This window comes from Hypanus sabinus, chromosome 1 (genome assembly GCF_030144855.1).
Source record: "Hypanus sabinus isolate sHypSab1 chromosome 1, sHypSab1.hap1, whole genome shotgun sequence".
Taxonomy (NCBI): domain Eukaryota; kingdom Metazoa; phylum Chordata; class Chondrichthyes; order Myliobatiformes; family Dasyatidae; genus Hypanus; species Hypanus sabinus.
Window position 1 is genome coordinate 156,164,750 of NC_082706.1, and position 21,946 is coordinate 156,186,695.

General features: G+C 40.4%; 1 protein-coding gene across 5 annotated transcripts; it reads right to left on the reverse strand.

The window, feature by feature from the left end:
- Window positions 1–623: 623 nt before the first annotated feature.
- LOC132399276 (homeobox protein AKR-like) lies at window positions 624–21,491 on the reverse strand. 5 transcript variants are annotated; one of them, XM_059979501.1, is made up of 4 exons: window positions 21,314–21,491; window positions 21,037–21,081; window positions 18,805–19,022; window positions 624–4,184 (listed from the first exon to the last, which is right to left on the reverse strand). In XM_059979501.1, the coding sequence occupies exons 1-4, from the start codon at window positions 21,474–21,476 to the stop codon at window positions 3,615–3,617; spliced, it is 996 nt and encodes a 331-aa protein (XP_059835484.1). In that variant the 5' UTR covers window positions 21,477–21,491; the 3' UTR covers window positions 624–3,614. The 5 variants fall into 5 exon arrangements, with proteins under 5 accessions (XP_059835484.1, XP_059835490.1, XP_059835510.1 ...); XM_059979507.1 differs by lacking the exon at window positions 21,037–21,081; XM_059979527.1 differs by lacking the exons at window positions 21,037–21,081; window positions 21,314–21,491 and adding an exon at window positions 20,894–20,998.
- Window positions 21,492–21,946: the final 455 nt, after the last annotated feature.

A 21,946-nucleotide genomic window follows, 5' to 3' on the forward strand; every position in this document is an offset into this window, starting at 1 on the left:
CCTTTGGCAAAGTCTGTCAGTAAGGAAAGCCTTTTAACTCCAGTCCATGAATACACAAGGTAACTCCTGCAATTTGGAATATTTCAGTGTGATGAACACAAGTATAAATCACCATTGTGTTAATGTGAAGATTTTATTTACACCATTTAACAGAAGTCAAGGTTCAAAATGTTTTAAATCCATTGACATTCATCTAATAATTCATAATATGCACATAATCTAGCTGTATTCTCAACGTTCATAATTTCTTAAACCAGGTGAAATCCCTATTTTCACAGATTTAGGGATTTTGATTTCTGAAAATGAATTTTCCCTAATCTATTTAATGAAATTATTAAATCAAAATAATATTGGAATACACTTAGTTAACGTAGGCTCCAAATATACTGGGATTACTGATGAGATGTGTTGTTGAGTATAATATACATGAAGATTTATTCAACTTGCACTCATTGCAACAGTACTTTATCTGCGTAGAACCACATATCAGTGCACTCCTCTTCACAGCCTTGGCTACTTCATTCATTCTCAGCCTTGTTATTATTGTTCAGAACAACATCCACTCAGCTTCATCCCAAAGTAGATAAAGTTCATCATTAAAGAGTAGAAACAAAACAAACAGATAGGAATAAAGTAATTTATTATTTTTTAAATCAAAATTGGGTACATTGTGAAACTGCATTCTGATGCCCCCACCTTGTAATTAGGAAGTGAGAAGAACCCTGCCTGCAGAATCCAGTGGCAAGGCAAAGAGGAATACTGCAGCTTTAGTCAGTCTTTACAGGTCTTTGCATCTTGATTCGTCAATAAGGCAAAACATCAATGCAAAATGAACCAGGTTCATATAGTACAGTCTACACTCATACATTACAATTTCAGATGATCACAGTGATGAAAACTGTACAAATACCTTCTAGGTTGAAGGGTTAAAAATAACATCTAGTTTAAAAGTAGACACTCTACTTTTTTTTATATAAAAAAAGTTACAGATTTATGATTAATTTTCATCAGGAAATATATTTCCACACAATATTGTTGACCAACCATAAAAAGAAGCAAAGTGAATAACACCAGCAATGAAATTCAAACTAGGACCATTTCAGAGACTTTGTCGTTTTAACAGTGTGTTAACTAAGCTGCCTTTTAAATGTCAATCATTAACAGCATGACAGGACTCCAGCATCACTGGTATAATGAAATATACAACAAAAAAAGGTCACAGAACTAGACTGTATCCCAAACATACTGATCATCTGATCATAATTCTTTAAGAGGTACAGATATGGAGACAAGATTCCCCTTTTAAAAGGTATTTTCAGAACCTACTGCTGGATTTTTGACTTAACCCTACCACCACATTAGGACCTCCAGAAAGCAAACCACAGGATGCACCCATAAGAGGTAGGATACAGTTCCAGCAGTGGTGCTATGGAGGTGGGAATGAAGGTGCAGGAGAGGTCCAACTCCCACTATAAATTTTAGAAGCAGGGCACACACAATTGAAAGAACCAGAATAAAAGTTTCAATTGTTGCTGTTACTATTAGAGATGCCACTGGGTTCTCACCCACATACATTAACCCTCAAGTAACCTTAGGACCTCTTGTAGCCTCATTGCTGGCTGTTTCAAAAAGTGATCAATTAGTACAACCAAGCTTCATTTGAAAAATCTCCCAACCTAAGCAAAAATCAGAACCATTTTTCTAATACACAGCACTACCTGGAAAAAAAAGCTTACATTGGTTTTACCATTTTACAGCTCTTATATGCAAACCTTGGCAAAATCAAAAACATCACTATTCATGCAGTTATGTGTCTAGAGTACAGAAGGGTGAATAGGAGTATATACTGGGTAAAATTAATACAAAGTAAGGGAGAAGGAAATGACAACAGTTTAATAGCTTTAAATTCTCTTCAGCTAAAGAAAAATCCCAAATTCAACTGAAAGTCCTTCATCCAGGCTTCAATGCTGTGTTTTTTAAAACTAGAAATTGAAACAAGAGTTCAGTTTTGTCTCTCACTCTCCGCTAACTAAATGTGTTGCAGAGTACATTATTGCTACTAGTGGGATTTAGCCACAGAAAAGGATTTTCTCCAATAATTGTAGAGACAGCAATTAAGATTACTTTTTTAAATTTAACGAATAGTGCTCGCTGGGCTTTGTGTTGGGGATCCAGCAGTACAGCAAAACTGGAGAAGGAATGTAAATGCAACAGGGCCTGGTCTTTGGGATAAGGTGCATTGTCAGGCTGACAGAAACCAAAACCGGCACTGGGATGGCTAAATAATATATTCACCAGTCTCTAAGCCTCCTAGCATATTTAGTGATGTATTTAAACTTTTGTCCTGATGTTCTGCATGGCTTCTCCCCCTGCTCCTCATAACTCAAGCATATACCACCCATGTACTTCCCTCCAATGGTGAAGCTTAGGAAAGGCCTTGTGGAACCTCAATTAATTATGTAACAGCAGTTTTAGAAACAAAACATCCTTCACTTAAAAGTCAATCTCAACTTCATGAGTTACAAGCTAGAAATTTAGAAAGCACAAAGGCACAGCCATCATTGCTGACCCCCAAACATCTCCAATCTGTATTCAAATATCTCAAGACACTGAACAATGGAAAATGACAAACTGACAATACACAAACTCCATAATTAACTTATCCAGACCTCATAGTTTTAAAGGCAATGTTCCAGCAAGGCACAGCAGCCGCATGGTTAACAAGGGAATGACCCAGACTTTTCCATTCAGTGCCCACTAAAAACACAAGCAACGTCAAAACCACATGCATCAATATGGTTTTGATAAGGATATCTCAATAAGGAGACATACATTCAAGAATTTTGTGCTAAATTTAAAGTTTACTGAGCCCGGCCATAAAAATATTGGTGACCAAGGAACCATTATATTCTGGGGTTGGTTCTAGTCTCAGCCTGTCCCATGGTCACCATTTCTTGTGCAGATGCAGCCTTACAGTGAATTGGGCAAGTATGACAGCCATAAAACAGAACCATACCAATGAAAGGAAGCCAGTGGTCAAGCAATGTCACCAGAGTCAGGAATGCTTGTGTGTGCAGGTTCTGCTGTGACAACTGGAACCTGAAAAGAGAAAGAAGTCTGCACAGTACCGCAGACCAATTCAGTTGTTACCCAGCTCCATGGTTGATTGCCTTACACTGAAATAAAGACTGAAGAATAATCAAAACTCAGTTTAGCCCCAGTGACAATACATAATTATATTAAAAAAAACGTTATTCTAAACAATGCATGAGCCACATTATTTTCCCATGCAGGAATGATAAAGAGTTATAAGAAGGCTCTGTATATCTAAATATTGCACAGACTGAAAGTAAAGAATCACATGATCATGGGAAATTCTCACATTATCAACTACAAAACAAAAGGTTCATCTATCTATAGTAGTCATGAATTCATCAGTCTCCATGTGAGCAATTTGTTAAGACAATTCTGTGATAGGAAGCCAATTTTTGGGATTCCCTTGTGCAAATAAGAAGGCATCATGCTGCATAAAGCATCTATTTTTACCATATGGAACAAGCTTTTCCTGTAGTGTTCTTCCCTCAGGTCAGTTTGACAGCCAGCATGGATAGGATCTAAGCCACAGACTTGGACTGGGATTCCATTTCCGCAGCTCGTTTCAGCGCAACATCCACCAGCAGCTGAAATCCGCTGAAATCTTGATTGAGATCCGGAGGAGTGGGTGGAGGAGTGTTAAATAGTCCACTCTGGTGGGATGGGTTGGACCCAATCGGAACAGCATCTTTGGAGCATCCAGGATTGGTATGCACCAAGCCTGCAGTTGACAAAAGATCCATTTTAGACACTCCCTCTGAGCTGGTGGGTGGGCAGTAGTGTAAAGGCACATCATTCGGTGTCGAAACGGTAGTGTGGCAAATGACCGACGGCCTAGGTAGGAACGCTCCCGAAGAAGAGGTGCTGCATGGAGAGGTCTCCCCATTATCAGGGCCGGAGCTTGTGGATCCAAATGATCTTTCGTCAAGATCTTGGACAAAACTGCTGGACGCCACTGACGCCTGAACAGGGGTGTGCTCCACACTCTTACCCCCTCGCCGAGAGATGGTGAAGTTATTGGGATCTTTTCCATCCTTCCTCAGCATGTCGGGCAGCAGTCTGCGGCGTGCATTAATGAACCAGTTACAGACCTGGAATGCAGCAGGCAAGAGGATGATCAGGTTGAGTACATTTCTACTCCAGTACAGGAGGCAATCAAAAGTGCAGAACACAAGCAAAACACACGCAAAATCAAATATGAAAACTGTAGAAAGAAATTAACATAGTGCTATTTGTAATATTAAGTTCAGTTTAAATATACCAAGTCACTTCCTTTTCAAACAGAACAGTTTAGACTCAGAACACAGAAAGAGCCCCTTCAGCCCAAATGGCATCCCATGTCAACTAAAATTCCCATCTAACTTTTTTTTTAGACGTAGCACGCAACAGGCCCTTTGAACGTGGTGCCCAGCAAAACACCCATTTAACCCCAGTCTAATCACAGGAAAATTTACAATGACCAGTTAACCTACTAGCCCATATATCTTTGGACCTTGCGTGGATTTCCTCCAGGTGTTCTTGTTTCCTCCCAGTCACTGGGAGAACATACAAACTCCTTACAGACAATGGGCAGGAATTGAACGCAGGTCACTGGCTCCGTAATAGTGTTAGGTTAACTGCTACACTAGTGCCAAGTTAGTCACATCCTTTTAAACCTTTCCCAACCACAACAAAGGAATTAAGTTTAGATATCCAGTCTCACAAAGAATTAAGTCAGAGAACATAAAAATCAAATAAACTACAGAAAATGGTATCTGAAATAAAGCAAAAATTAGCAGAGTACTCAGCAGTTAAATTAATAACTATTTCTTTCCACAACTGTTACCAATATGTAAGTTTCTTTTTCCCCAACTGGATCATATGCTTTAATGCCCTTTAAAGATAGCTTTCTTAAAATATTACTTTCTCTACCTATTCTGCATGCAATTATTTCTCAGCCCATGACAAAAACAAACTAAAATAACTCAGCGCCTAAATTCAATCATCAGGCTGATTCCACACTTTAATATAGAACTGCTTCAAACAGCCCAGCCTAATAAACAAGTTCTACAAGATAAACAAACCATAACAGTCTCTATTCCAGCATCCAGTTCCATTCTGTCAATGCCCCTGGATAGACTAAAGTCGCACTAATATAACAGGACAGCCTCTTTGTAGAAAATTTACTGACCATACAAGGGAACTTTGCTGTCAGAAACCTAGGACCATCGTTGCAATCTTTAAATATAAAATCAAATGGTGCAACCATCTTTCAAGCTGCTTCTCATCTCTAAATTCAGATGCTTGGCATCTGAAGTAAAAACTGCCTCATCCTTGGGACTAAGTAAGCCACATTGTTGCCACAATTTGCTGCAATCTATGCTGTGTGTATTAACTGGACCAAGGTATATTTTGATGCTTGAAATATTAGGTTCTATTCCCAGTATGAAGGTGCACTTTAAACATTTCATTGTTAAGGAAAATTAAACCATTCTTTCAATAAAAACAGCACAAAGGCAATGTACTAAATAATGTTTTGAGATTATTAAATTTATATAATTCAACAAAATTCAGGAAATGAGACTATTACTCCACAGAAATGAAACAATAGAGCAGATATTCAGCAACAGAATATTTGTATTTTTATACTCAGGATAATATTTCAAGAAAATCCACATTGTGCATCATAAAAATGCTTTCATATTCTACAACTGAATATATCTACTTAACCTCAGGTGTATCAGTTAAAACTGAGGGGGAGATATACCAACAGCAGAGTGGGTTAGGTAATAGGTGCTGTCTTACAGCTCCAGTGATCTGCAGTGCATGTCCATCAGGGTTTAGCACATGTTCCCTGTAACTATGTAAGCCGATGGGAAATTGCAGAGGGAAAAAAAATACTAATAATGTAAGCGGGGGATTGATGACCAACTGGGAGGTTAAAATGCCTAGAAACTGACACCTGACAAAGAATCCATCTGAATTACAGAGAATGGTATTAAGCAGACATTAGTAACACTCTGTTGAATGGAATCTATATTTTGCTCTTACTCCAGTACAGTACAAGGAAACAATTTTTCCCTCTTATCTGAGTTAATAGCTTCAGCAATTAAATCTAAAGGAGCTCTTACTTGGGCAGTTACTGTAGTACAACAGCACCTCTGTCACACACAACATCAGTGTTACAATGTCCAGGGATAATTCAAATTGCCCTTTATGATGCAATGAGCAACGTGCATTCAGTGGACCACAAGCAAACCGTTGACAACCTGGCTGAAAAATGCCTCCAAAATGTCAAAACATTTTAAATCTCATCACAGAAAGAAAAAGCATTTTCTAACTATTAAAATGTTTTTTTAATGTACTTGAGGGACACAAGTATACCCATAAACCAATCTCACAATGCTCCAAAGCTGCTTCTGACCGCATCTAAAGCCAGCATTTCCTTCAATAGACCATCAGATCACAGAAGTCCATCTTTTTGTAATTAGCTAGGGCAAAATATTTTTTCATCTCTCTTCTCCACACATCAAAATAAATAAGATGTATATTCAATAAATGTTTCTCTTTCCATCAACTCAACATTATCTAGTTGAAAACAGATCACTAAAGGATTTTGCAAACTTTGAATTAAAGACCAATTAATTACAGATGGAAAAACTTAATTAAACTGGCCACAGCAACCAACAGGTAAAACCATCTTAAATCTGCATTGTGGCCAATTGTTAATGCTTTGCAAAGACGACTGTTTTCACCTCTGATCCTCTCACAATAGAAGTTTTATTCTTTTCTTTTTCTATCAAAGCTCACATACAAAAGAATGTGATGAAGAAATTTGAATGCAAAAGTAATCAATGATGGTCAAAGCATATAACTGTATAACAATTACAGTACAGAAACAGGCCATCTCGGCCCTCCTAGTCCATGCCGACGCTTACACTCACCTAGTCCCACTGGACCGCACTCAGCCCATAACCCTCCATTCCTTTCCTGTCCATATACCTATCCAATTATACTTTAAATGACAATACCGAACCTGCCTCTACCACTTATACTGGAAGCTCGTTCCACACAGCTACCATTCTCTGAGTAAAGAAATTGTTCCTCGTGTTACCCCTAAACTTTTGCCCCCCAACTCTCAAATCATGTATTCTTGTTTGAATCTCCCCTACTCTCAATGGAAAAAGCCTATCCACGTCAACTCGATCTATCCCCCTCATTATTTTAAATACCTCTATCAAGTCCCCCCTCAACCTTCTACGCTCCAAAGAATAAAGACCTAACTTGTTCAGCCTTTCTCTGTAATTTAGGTGCTGAAACCCAGGTAACATTCTTGTAAATCTTCTCTGTACTCTCTCTATTTTGTTGATATCTTTCCTATAATTCAGTGACCAGAAATGTACACAATACTCCAAATTCAGCCTTACCAATGCCTTGTACAATCTTAACATTACATCCCAACTCCTATACTCAATGCTCTGATTTATAGCATACCAAAAGCTTTCTTCACCACCCTATCCACATGAGATTCCACCTTCAGGGAGCTATGCACCATTATTCCTAGATCACTCTGTTCTACTGCATACTTCAATGCCCTACCATTTACGACCTATGTCCTATTTGGATTACTCCTACCAAAATTTAGCACCTCACACTTATCAGCATTAAACTCCATCTGCCAACGTTCAGCCCACTCTTCTAACTGGCCTAAATCTCTCTGCAAGCTTTGAAAACCTACTTCATAATCCACAACACCACCTAACTTAGTATCATCTGCATACTTACTAATCCAATTTACCACCCCATCATCCAGATCATTAATGTATATGACAAACATTGGACCCAGTACAGATCCCTGAGGCACACCACTAGTCACCAGCCTCCAACCTGACAAACAGTTATCCACCACTACTCTCTGGCATCTCACATCCAGCCACTGTTGAATCCATTTTACTACTTCAATATTAAATGTAGAGTCAGTATGGATAGAACTGAGAAATTCTAAGAGTAAAAAGACACTAATGGGAGTTATCTACAGGCCCCCAAACAGCAGTCTGGATGTAGGGTGTAAGTTGAATGAAGAGTTAAAATTGGCATGTCACAAAGGTAATGATACAGTTATCATGGGGATTTCAACATGCAGGTAGACTGGGAGAACCAAAATGGTACTGGAGCCCAAGAAAGGGAGTTTGTGGAGTGCCTCCGAGATGGTTCCTGAGAACAGCTTGTACTGCAGCCTACCAGGGAGAAGGCAATTCTAGATTTAGAGTTGTGCAATGAACCGGATTTGATCAGGGACCTTGAGGTAAAGGAACCATTAGGAGGTAGTGACCATAATATGATATGTTTTAACCTACAATTTGAGAAGGAGAAGGGAAAATTGGATGTGTCAGTATTACAGTTGAACAAACAGAACTGTGGAGCTATGAGGGAGGAGCTTAGTTCAATGGAACAATACCCTAGCAGGGAAGACAGTGGAACAAAATGGCAAGTATTTCTGGGAATAATGCAGAAGGTGAAGGATCGGTTCATTAAAAAGAGGAAGAAAGATCCTAAAGGGAGTAACGGGTGGCCGTGGCTGACGAGGGAAATAAAGGGCAGTATAAAAATAAAAGAGAAGAAGTATAACATAGCAAAGATGCGCAGGAAACCAGAGGACTGGGAGCAACAGAATATAACAAAAAAGGCAATACGCCAAGAAAAAATGAGGTACGAAGGTAAACTAGCCAAGAATATAAAGGAGGATAGTAAAAGCTTCTTTAGGTATGTGAATAGCAAAAAAATAGTTAAGGCCAAAACTGGGCCATTGAAAACAGAAATGGGTGAATTTATTATGGGGAACAAGGAAATGGCAGATGAGTCGAACAGGTACTTTGGATCTGTCTTCACCAGGGAAGACACAAACAATCTCCCAGATGTAATAGTGGCCAAAGGAACTAGGGTAAAGGATGAACTGAAGGAAATCTATATTAGGCAAGAAACAGTGTTGTATAGACTGTTGAGTCTGAAGGCTTATAAGTCCCCGGGACCTGATGGTCTGCATCCCAGGGTACTTAAAGAGGTGGCTCTAGAAATCGTGGACACATTGGTAATCATTTTCCAATGTTCTATAGATTCAGGAACAGTTCCTGTTGATTGGAGGGTGGCTAATGTTGTCCCACTTTTCAAGAAAGGAGGGAGAGAGAAAACAGGGAATTATAGACCGGTTAGCCTGACGTCAGTGGTGGGAAAGATGCTGGAGTCGATTATAAAAGAGGAAATTACAACACATTTGGATAGCAGTAGAAGGATCAGTCCGAGTCAGCATGGATTTATGAAGGGAAAATCATGCTTGACTAATCTTCTGGAGTTTTTTGAGGATGTAACTATGACAATGGACAAGGGAGAGCCAGTGGATGTAGTGTACCTGGACTTCCAGAAAGCTTTTGATAAAGTCCCACACAGGAGATTGGCGGACAAAATTAGGGCACATGGTACTGGGGGCAGAGTACTGACATGGATTGAAAATTGGCTGGCTAACAGGAAACAAAGATAAGTAATTAACGGGTCCCTTTCGGAATGGCAGGCTGTGACCAGTGGGGTACTGCAAGGTTCAGTGCTGGGACTGCAGCTGTTTACAATATACATTAATGATTTAGATGAAGGGATTAAAAGTAACATTAGCAAATTTGCTGATGACACAAAGCTGGGTGGCAGTGTGGAATGTCAGAAGGGTGTTATGAGAATGCAGGGTGATTTGGACAGGTTGGGTGAGTGGGCTAATGCATGGCAGATGCAGTTTAATGTGGATAAATGTGAGGTTATCCACTTTGGTAGCAAGAACAGGAAAGGCAGATTACTATCTAAATGGAGTCAAGTTAGGAAAAGGGGAAGTACAATGAGGTCTAGGTATTCTTGTACATCAGTCAATGAAAGCAAGCATGCAGGTACAGCAGGCAGTGAAGAAAGCTAATGGCATGCTGGCCTTTATAATAAGAGAAATTGAGTATAGGAGTAAAGAAGTCCTTCTGCAGCTGTACAGGGCCCTAGTGAGACCCCACCTGGAGTATTGTGTGCAGTTTTGGTCTCCAAATTTGAGGAAGGACATTCTTGCTATTGAGGGAGTGCAAGGTTAATTCCCGGAATGGCGGGACTGTCATATGTTGAAAGATTGGAGCGACTGGGCTTGTATACACTGGAATTTAGAAGGATGAGAGGGGATCTGATTGAAACATATAAGATTATTAAGGGATTGGACACACTGGAGGCAGGAAGCATGTTCCCGCTGATGGGTGAGTCCAGAACTAGAGGCCACAGTTTAAGAATAAGGGGTAGGCCATTTAGAACAGAGGTGCGGAAAAACTTTTTCACCCAGAGAGTGGTGGATATGTGGAATGCTCTACCCCAGAAGGCAGTAGAGGCCAAGTCTCTGGATGCATTCAAGAGAGAGTTAGATAGAGCTCTTATAGATAGCGGGGTCAAGGGACATGGGGAGAGGGCAGGAACAGGGTACTGATTGTATATGATCAGCCATGATCACAGTGAATGGCGGTGCTGGCTAGAAGGGCCGAATGGCCTACTCCTGCACCTACTGTCTATTGTCTAATAATACCCAATGATTGAACCTTCCTAACTAACCTTCCATGCGGAACCTTGTCAAAGGCCTTACTGAAGTCCATAGACAACGTCCACTGCTTTACCCTCGTCAACTTTCCTCGTAACCTCTTCAAAAAATTCAATAAGATTTGTCAAACATGACCTTCCATGCACAAGTCCATGTTGACTGTTCCTAATCAGACCCTGTCTATCCAGATAATTATATATACCATCTCTAAGAATACTTTCCATTAATTTACCCACCTCTGATGTCAAATTTACAGGCCTATAATTGCTAAGTTTACTCTTCGAACCCTTTTTAAACAATGGAACCACATGAGCAATATGCCAATCCTCCGGCACCATCCCCGTTTCTAATGACATTTTAAATATTTCTGTCTGAGCCCCTACTATTTCTACACTAACTTTCCTCAAGGTCCTAGGGAATATCCTGTCAGGGCATGGAGATTTATCCACTTTTATATTCCTTAAATGCGCCAGTACTTCCTTCTCTTTAATCATCATAGTTTCCATAACTTCCCTACTTGTTTCCCTTACCTTACACAATTCAATACCCTTCTGAATACTGAATAAAAGAAATTGTTCAAAATCTCCCCTATCTCTTTCGGCTCCACACATCGCTGTCCACTTTGATTCTCTAAGGGACGAATTTTATCCCTCACTATCCTTTGCTATTAATATAACTGTAAAAACCCTTCGGATTTATTTTCACCTTACTTGCCAAAGCAACCTTGTATCTTTTTTTAGCTTTTCTAATTTCTTTAAGATTCTTTTTACATTCTTTATATTCCTGGAGCACCTCATTTACTCCATGCTGCCTATATTTATTGTAGATCTCACTCTTTTTCCAAACCAAGTTTCCAATATCCCTTGAAAACCATGGCTCTCTCAAACTTTTAACCTTTCCTTTCAACTCAACAGGAACATAAAGATTCTGTACCCTCAAAATTTCATCTTTAAATTACCTCTATTTCTCTATTACATCCTTCCCATAAAACAAATTGTCCCAATCCACTCCTTCTAAATCCATTCGCATCTCCTCAAAGTTAGCCTTTTTCCAATCAAAAATCTCAACCCTGGGTCCAGTCCTATCCTTCTCCATAATTGTATTGAAACTAATGGTATTGTGATCACTGGACCCAAAGTGCTCCCCAACACATACCTCCATCACCTGACCTATCTCATTCCCTAACAGGAGATCCAACACTGCCCCTTCTCTACTTGGTACTTCTACATATTGCTGCAAAAAACTATCCTACACATATTTTACAAACTGCAAACCATCCAGCCCTTTTACAGAATGGGCTTCCCAGTCTATGTGTGGAAAATTAAAATCTTCCACAATCACAACCTTGTGCTTACTACAAATATCTGCTATCTTCTGACAAATTTGCTCCTCCAATTCTCACTCCTCAATAGGTGGTCTACAATACACCCCTATAAGTGTTACTACACCTTTCCTATTCCTCAATTCCACCCAAATAGTCACCCTAGACGAGCCCTCTAATCTATCCTTCCAGAGCACCGCTGTAATATTTTCTCAGACAATCAATGCAACATCTCCTCCTCTTGCCCCTCCGATTCTATCACACCTGAAGCAATGAAATCTAGGATGTAGGAATGGCACACCCACTGAGCCTTTTCTAGAGAATGGGTTATTAACCTGGATACGCATTCTATCTTTATTTTGAGGTACCTAAAATTGTGGGGAAAGAGCAGTATACCTCAATAAGTAAATTGAAAGCAAAACCTTTTTGATCTGACGAGGTCAGTATTTAAGTTAACATTGCAGGAAATACTAATTTTACTAATACATGTACAGCAGATACATGTCCATCTTTCTGAAAGAGAGTGAGCCAGAAAACAGTTAGGTCAATATTAGTAGGCATTATATTGTTAAGGAAGTACTAACAGGACACTTACAGAACATTAAAAAATTGATTTCATTCAAGGGCAATCATGTTGGAAAAATCTATTTCTAAGGTTGTATTTAACAGAATAAATAAGTGACAACCAATTGATATGATGCGCTTGGACTGTCAAAAGACCTTTGATAAGATACTACACAAGAGGATGTGTTAATGGAAGATTAGCTAATGAATGGCAAACAATAAAACAGATCAACTTTGGATTGGTAGGCCATGATCAGTAGTTTCACAGGGACCAGTACTGGATGCACACTCCTCACAATTAGCATAACACAATTAGTGTTGCAGCCCAGGTGCAATATAACTATGTCAACAATGATGTCATGCTAAGCAGTAATGCAGGGACTTTGCCTTGGGGGAGGGGGGCGGGCGGTGGTGGTAAGGGACAGACGGACACCATGGTCAGCTTGGGCTATCTGGAACAAAGAGACTGTATCATTGCCCTATGCCTAATCAGAGAGATAAAGGCTGGCCAATTTGAGAGAGTGAAAGGTACTGGCGATCAACAGGATAAACAGGGAAATCCAGGGATTCAGGATTATTGCAGGAAAGTGGTGGCAAAGTTGGAAAACAAATTACTCTTGCAGGCAAAAAATAAAGTCCAAGAGAGATCAATAGGAAAGACTCATGTTCTTCCATAAATATAAAGGCTCTGTGTTTTTGATTAACTATGTCCTTCATGTACAGAAAGGCATTAACTACTTGGAAACTAAATTTTAGTAAAAGCAGACAAAGAAAAAAAAATGTACTGATCTATATTGCCCAGATCAAAGCAATTCCCACAGACAGTTTGGCTCTGGATAGTCTTACTTAAATAATTAAGTAAGGTTACACACAGGTGGTTAAGGTGATTTTTGGAAAGAATTTAATCTTTGTTACATTAATAAAGCCAGACCAGATTGCCACAGTGCCAGGCACCACAGCTGTTTATACTACTTCAATGCTGGTGTTCTCATATACAGCCTGAACTCTGATCTTCAGTGTAAAATTAACCTCCAGCATCTCAGCTTATCCTCATATGAAATTCCTTCTCTATTGAGGGCAACAACAAGGCATCACATTATCAAACTTCAAAGATGCTCATACTGTTCAAAACCCAGCAGAGCTGTTTCAACATCATGCAAAAAGACCTCTGTGATATTTTTTATGTTCTTCCAATAATGTTTGTGTCCACTACTGCTGAAACAAGCGGAGGAGCCTTCAGCTGTTTAGGCCCTATCCAATGGAAATCCTTTCTGCTTATTCCCAACTCTCTCCAGGGCATTACTCAAGACTTCTCTCAATGCACCCTAGGATGTTACCCCAAGGTATAAAAGTTATCACTATGGAAACTATACTAAAGATTAGAAATATCAAATAATTGTTCTAAGCAATACCAGCGATTTTTGTTTTATTTGGTAATACATAAACTGAGTGGACACTGAAGCATGAATCAATTTGAAAAAAAAAGGTGCAATTTGGAGCAGAATTTGTGCCCAAAATGCTCTTCCTAAGCCAAGTAGAAACTCCAGGCTCACAAAAGATGGGCCTAGGAAGTCTGAAGGAATGGATTTAAGATCCTTGCCCCCTTGGAGGGCAACTTTCAGAATTCAGCTGAAGAGCATAGACCAAAACTGGCGCCAACAATTCTGCCAGCAGAGAATGGACACAGTGTGTTTGATGATTTGTGCAAAAGTCTGCACAAACAAGGTGCCTGAGAATATTCAAGCAGGCCTAAAATTGAGGCTCTGGCGCACTGCCACATTAGTAAATGGATGTGCGAGGCATTCTGGGTAAAATAAAATCTAAATGATTAACAAATCCTAAAGATTGTTGTACTGATAACCTGGTAATAATTGTATCGAAGCACTATATTAGCAGTATTCACCTAGATTCATCCTGGAACCTCACTGGGTTAAAATTAGGTGTTCATATTCTATGATACTACAACAACCCAGGTTTAGCTTTCAAAAGTTACACCAAATTGCATTTACTTTACAAATTACCTGTGCTCACAAACCCACTCCAGTTCTAAGTAAATAAAATAAATGATCTTAATTTAAAACTCTCATTCAGTTTTCACCATGGTCTTTCCCTTCCCCATATCAATAATCTCATCCGTCCCATCACCCTCCAACTTTCTCTACTCTTCCAACCATGGTCTTAAATACCTTCTAATAGAAGGTCAGCCCTTGCCTGCAAAAGACATGAGCTCAACTGCTCAAAATCTTTTCATATCACTCTACCTTCTTGAAAATAAGCCTCAAATCCTACCCATTTCCCACAAACTTCTCTCCATCAATAAATCACCTAACAGACCTTGAGTTAGTTATTTCATTGGATAATGAAAACAACCCAAGGCAAAGGAATGTTGTCTTAAAAGTCATAAATCAATGAGAATATTGCTGTACCCTCCACTGGCACCATACTAACTACACATAATGGCTAATTTCCATTTACAAGCTTGCATTAGGACTCCCAGTGTACAATGTAGTTTGTTAATTTCTATCTCTGATAAAGGTGGAATTTATTGTCCACCTCTTGCCTTGTCAGCCCCTAAACTTAGTGGATCACTAGGCTATTTCAAAAGGCAATTAAGGTGTCAACAATCTTACTACATATGGAGTTATTTACAAGTAGGAGTAAAACCGAAAACGGTTCTCAAATGGGTGTGGTGAATGGTGAGAGGGACATGGCTTTGTAGGGGGTGCAGGAATATAGAGGTCTGAGGGTACCAATGCATAAATTTTTTGATTGTGTCTGGACACTTCAGGAAAACAATAATCAAAAGCTCCTAGACAGCGTATACAAAAGCAGGAAAATTACACAGAACCTTGTAAAACTGGTCAGGACACAACCAGATTCAAGTCACCACACTTCAGGAAGGATTCAAAGATCACAGAAAGGATGCGTGAACGAGACAATGGCTCCATGCTTGATGGACTTCTGTTACATCCCCAAATTGGAAGCAAAGAAAGGATGAAAAGTTCTGACAGAATGAATCATGACTGATGACAGAATCAACTCCCGTTGGTTAATGACTCAAAGACCAAGTTACACAAATTCAGAGTGGCACCCAGAAAATTGGGAGTACATGAACAAACACAAAAAAAATAGTAATTATAATCCAGAACTTACTGTGTTTAAATGGTGGAATGAATAGAGACAATCAGGACTTCAAAAGATTTTGTTCAAATACAAGTTTGACAGAAGATGATTTGCTGGGCTACATGGAAAGAGGAGGGGGGTTGTGGATGAGACAAACTGAATTGTTCTAAAAAGGAGCTAGCAGAGTTGACGGCTAATGAGACACCTGCGCCATTACTAATTAACAAATCTTGGACTTATTTCCCCAAAAGAGTGCAGAAGATGAAATACTTCCCCAGGATCTTCATCAAGTCATTCTTTGTTATATTCCCTTGATTATCAGTACAAAGATGAATGAGCAAAAGGCCAATGTATTTTTTAATTAGCATTGAACAAGTCACATCAACACTGAGGTTTAGTTTAGTGACTTCAAGTTGGCATCTCAGGTTCTAGACGCCACTGCCTCTGTGCAATCCAAAACGCTACCCCACAGCTCCAGAGTTCATTTCTGGCCTTGGGTCCTGGGTTTTACACATTCACCCAGCAATTTCCCAGGCATCTCAGCTTCCTTTCACATTCAAGTTTTGGAGTATTGTGTACAGCTCTGGTCACCGAATTATAGGAAAGATGTCAACAAAATAGAGAGAGTACAGAGGAGATTTACTAGAATGTTACCTGGGTTTCAGCACCTAAGTTACAGGGAAAGCTTGAACAAGTTACGTCTTTATTCTTTGGAGCGTAGAAGATTGAGGGGGGACTTGATAGAGGTATTTAACATTATGAGGGGGATAGATAGAGTTGACGTGGATAGGCTTTTTCCATTGCAATTAGGGGAGATTCAAACAAGAGGACAAGAGTTGAGATGTACCTTGACAATAAATTTACTTTCTACTTTGTAATGTTTGAACGAAGGAGATGATTGTGGACTTTAGGAAGGAGCATGCTGACCACATAAACGGCTCCTCCATGGAACTAGAGCAACAAATGCCTGGAAGTGAATATAGTGGACAGTTCCACTTGGTTACTCAGCATCACTTCGTTAGTCAACAAAGTACAGCAGTATTTCCACTTCCTAAGGAGATTGATGTGAGCGAGCTCCTCACACCCATTCTAACCCGCATCACTGTCTGGTGTGGGAATCCCAAGGCATATGACTGCTAGACCCTGCAAAGGATCAAGAGGACTCTAAGAAGATCATTGGGCTCCCTCCTCCACCCATCTGAGATTAGTTATCAGCAGTACTGCATACGCAGCACTCTTAACATTGTCAATGTTGCCTTTCATCTGCCCAACTATCTCAATGCATTACCATCAGGCTGGAAGGATTGGAGCATTTGAACAAAGGACCATTAGAATGGGATTCAGCTTCTTCCCCCTTCCCCGCCAAGCCATGAACTCCCTGCCACCAGCCAGGTTTCATCAAAAATAAAGCACCTGTAGCATATTACTGTTCACTTTTTAAACTTGCATCATAAATGCACCTTATTATTTGTTAATTTACATATGCTGTTATTACTTTATATGTTGTGTGTTATGTGTACGGCATTGTACACCTTGGTCCAGAGGTACTTTGTTTTGTTTTGGACTATACATATATACGGTCAAATAATGATAAACAGAACTTCATTTGTAATGAAATATGTTTAAAAAAACTCAAATGGAAGCCAAGTCAGAAGGATTGCATCTGCTGTCATTGCAGCATCTTACAAAATACTCAGCATTCTTCAAGAAAAAAGTTTGCTTAATTGGCACTGGTTTCAGAAACCATTAGTGACAGAACAGAACGTCACTTCAGCAGCATACCACGTTCAATTCGATCGCATCTCCCAGCCCAGCAACTTCCATGTCTACGTAGCTCATGTGCAGCAGCATTACAAATTTATAACCAGTGGGTTTTCCCTTCACTGACCAATCTGACTTGACCATACACAACCACTGGTGTCACTCAATCAATGTCCTTGAGCTCTTACCAGACATTCTGACCTCAAAATCACCACAATCCTTGGTGCTTCAAAGGCAGCTCACTCCAAAGAATCAGCTGGGCAATTAATGCAAGAACAAGCATGTTTAACAAAGCAGATGGCACATTTACTTCATTCAGTCACCCATGCCTCCTCCCCTGCTACCCAGCCATGATCAGCCTTCACTGAGCTGTGCAGCTCTGCAAAGCCGAGCCTGTGCATGCTTGGATTCCACTAGTTTCACATCTATTTACTTAGTGACACACAATGTAGAATAGACCCTTCCAGACTTGCCCAGCAATCCCCCAGTGCAGTCCTAGCCTAATCACCGGACAATTTTCAATTGGTAGCACACGAACGAAACCCACGGGGAGAATGTACATACTCCTTACAGTGGTGGGAATTGAACCCGAGTCGCTGGTCCTGTAAATCAATGTGCTAACGACTATGCTACCATGCCACCCATAGGAGAAGGTAGCAGAATTAGGCCATTCAGCCCAACAGTGTCTACAAGCCTAGTCAAACATGGTTGCTTATTTCTCTCTTATTCTTCTCCCCTTAACCTTTGACACACTCACTCATCAAGAACCCATCAACCTCCGCTTTAAATATACCCAAATGACTTGGCCTGCATGGCCATCTATGATAATGATTTCTAGATTCATCACCCTCTGGCTGAAAAAAATCCTACTGATCTCTATTCAAAGGTACATCTTTCTATTCTGAGGCTGGTCCTAGACCCAACTATTGGAAACATTGTCAACACGTCCACTTTCCCTAGGCCTATAATATCCCAGTACAGACCAGGATAAAGCTGGGCTTGCACTAAGCAAGCAAGTATGGGGTGATACTCCCCTACTCTGAGACAGGAGCTAAAAGAGATAAGCAGTTTAAAAATCCAGAATGAGAATAAACAAATATTTTAAGAGTTACACGTAGAACTGCAATAATTATAATTACTATCACTGAATTCAAAGTCAGCTTAGACGCATACAAACACATCCCCGACTGCATTATTCGTCAGAGACCCAAACCGCAATCCCACATTAGCCAGCAACTGCAGACATCACCAATTTGTAGGATGACAGCTCCAACACTGAGAAAGGGTCAACAAGAACTAAATATTGCAGTGATCCTGACCCATGGTGCTTGCAGCTCGGGCAGTGGTTTGATTCACTCACCTGCAGTACAGATAGCTGTGCCTGTCTCGACAGTTGAATTTTCTCCTGTTCAGACGGATACGCCTTATAGCGATGCTCGTATAGCCAATCCCTCAGAATCCGTACAGACTCCTTAGGCAAGTTCCCCCGTCTCCGCCGCTTCCCTGAGTGAGAGAGATCAAGCGGGACCTCCAGACTCTCGTCTTCATCAGTCTCACTGCCGCACATCGGCCCCATTGCTGTGAAGAAGAAGTTTTAAAATGGCATGCTGGCATGTGCGGCGAAATCAGATCAATAAAAACCCGCCTTGTAGCAGCGCCTCAACACGTATACCCTTAGCACATTCACCGGCCCCATTGCTGTGAAGAAGTTTTAAAATGGCATGCTGGCATGTGCGGCGAAATCAGATCAATAAAAATCCGCCTTGCAGCAGCGCCCCAGCACGTATGCCCTTAACACATTCAGTGCCTCCTGTCATTTAAAGGGGGTGGGGGCGAAGGAAGGAGTCAGATCCGACATTTAAATGGCCTGCTTCATTTGTACTTATAGACACTTAATGCGGATTTTCACCAAATATTGGTGTCTTCGCGTCCTATTCAGGGGCCTTGGCAGTGTTTGAGTTGAGAAAATACAAGTTTTCGGAAACAAACACAAATTATGTAATTAACTGGAGGTGTCGGCTGGACTACAACATGCTCGAGATGTTTACAACCTAAGAGACGGGAATGGTTAAATAAACCACGGGTAGGCCCTCTGTCCTCAAACTACCCCGTGAACCTCAGAGACTTTTCAATCCAATCAAGAAACAAATCCTGTAAAGCTCGGCCCCCGTTCAGGGAAACCTCTGGTTGGCTGAGTTTGAATTGAACCCGATCGGACTGTCAGTTTGTAAAGTGATACATGCTCTTTCCCAGCGCCTACAGCAGCCATTATCTGCTTGTTCCAGAACAAAAGAACAGAAATTTTCCAAAATTACTCGTGCTTCCCCATGCTGCCTTAGCGCCAAGTGCCGAGGAAACCGGCATCCATGGATAAAGAGCATTGCTTTGGGTAGTTCGTGTTCCATTTTACGCAGCCTACCTAATCAGTTTTGAAAATCAAAATAAAACTGCAGCCTCTTCAAACACGTGTTGCTAACTATGTAACGTGAATTCGAATCCCATCCTGACTTGAAAACTATCCTCGTAGTCTGAAACTACTGTGGCAGTAAACTATTAAAAGTCAAAATGTTTTCGACACAGAAAAAGAAACAAACTTTCAGCATTCTTTGTTCAAAAAAGTGTTTACCCCGTTATTTAAAATTATAAGTTTGCTTACAATATACCACTGAAACAGACAAAGATTCTGCATACTGGGACCTGTCACAAACATTCTTTTACTTGGCTATAGTTCAAGACGGGGTGGGGGGGGAGGGCTGAAAAACTTTACATTCCAACAAATTCCTGAAGAAAATAATTTTTAAAAGCTTCAGCAACTAACATAAAACTACCGCAATGTATCCGATCCCACACAACTCTAAACATACTTAACAAAATGGTGACTGCATTTGTCGGGATCTCGTCCTTTGAAATCCGAAGTACTTACTTCAATTGAGTGAATGCACGATAAAACAAAAGTACGTTATACACGGTTGAGCGTTTAATAAGTGGAGGCTTTGTAGACTAACAGAAAATAACCGTCCTTGTAAATCATTTTCCAGATACCGCCCACATACAATAGAGATTTTTTAGAAAGTTGTTTCTATGTTGGCCTTCGACTCATTTCGGAAAAAGCAATGCATCACTGAATGCTGTATTAGGTCACTGTGCCTTTCCAATCGATAGGAAATCCCCCTAACGAGAAACACTCAAAGCCCCTGGGATCCATTGCATGTATAAACTTTGCTTTTAAACAGAGTAACACAGAGAAGGGAAAACACGATGAATCAGTCGGGTTTAAATATCGTCATATGAAACTTTTAATTTATGGTGCAAGCTTAGTCACAGGAAAAAGTTTTTTTTCCACGAGCTGAAACCCCAAACAAAGCATCTCAGCGCCTCCTCCTTCCAAATGGCATTATTTCCTAATTCTCTGTCGGCAACTGATCGATTATACCGCGCCTCATCCATACCTCCACTTCCAAGAATATGATTAAAACGCTGAATTAAATAACAAAAAGAAAGCCTGGATAGACGGTGGAGTAGCTCAAGACGGAAATGAACACGACTTGACAACGTGCCAGCAGCGTGGACAAGTAACTCAGCTTTCACCTACCTTTCTTTGCTTTCATCCCGTTCCACAAACGTGTCTCCAGGCAAACTGGGGCGTAGGGAGGAGGAAACAGCCAATAAATCAAAACAATCTTTTCCAACAAGTTTCCAAGTTTAAAAACTAGGCAGCGAAGCAAGGAAAATAACAATTTTTAAACTATTGAGAAAACGCAACTTCTTGTGCGTATCGACGTACACAAACGGTGGGTGCCCCGAGCAGCTCTACCCCAGCGTGTTGCTCGCTGGATGAGTTAAACAAAAGGTAAACACATCGCTACTACCTGGCGCTCGGAAGTACTCGGCTCCGCTCGGCTCAGCTCGCCGTACTGACTGCCTCCACTGGAGCTGACAGCTCTCTCTTGACAGCTGTTGCCTTGACTCAGGACCCGCCCCCAAACGAAGGCCGTGGCGGTGCAAGAGAGAGCAAAATCTCCTCTCTGACATCAGCACAACCCCATTCAAAAAAATGTTCCTATTTGCATATGATGTTGCAATCCAATCCAGACTTGATTTTAGTACTTTTTGAAAAACTTTTGTCTTCCTGATAGGCGAAAATTGACACTGGGAGGGGACGCTGGACCTTTTTTTTTGTAGCTAGTTACAAGTAAATCAAACGAAACTGTTTATAATTAAAGTGGTTGTAGTTTCTTTGTGCTTCGCTGGTTAATATCCGGCGAAAGCAGTGTAGCGAGACACTTCGATGACGGTTGGCCAAACTCCCCCGTGGAGCAAGGAAAATATTTTTTAAAGTTTTATTTTAAGTGGATGGGATTAAATATTAAACTTGGCAGCGCCGCCAATGCTCTTTGATAAAAGAACGTCTATTGTTTTTTTTAAGTTTATACAACGCTTGTTCGCTCCACTTCCGCACTTGCCAGTTCTTTTGTTTCCACATGTTGCATTGGCTCGAGACT

Bases quoted from the DNA above. Each gene is read 5' to 3' on its own strand.
- LOC132399276 (XM_059979501.1), bottom strand. From the start codon at position 21,476: ATGTCAGAGAGGAGATTTTGCTCTCTCTTGCACCGCCACGGCCTTCGT. The intron at 21,082-21,313 runs GTAGTAGCGATG...CCTACGCCCCAG, and splicing joins CGAGTACTTCCGAGCGCCAG to TTTGCCTGGAGACACGTTTG. The intron at 4,185-18,804 runs GTGAGTGAATCA...GCTGCATTCCAG, and splicing joins CACAGCTATCTGTACTGCAG to GTCTGTAACTGGTTCATTAA.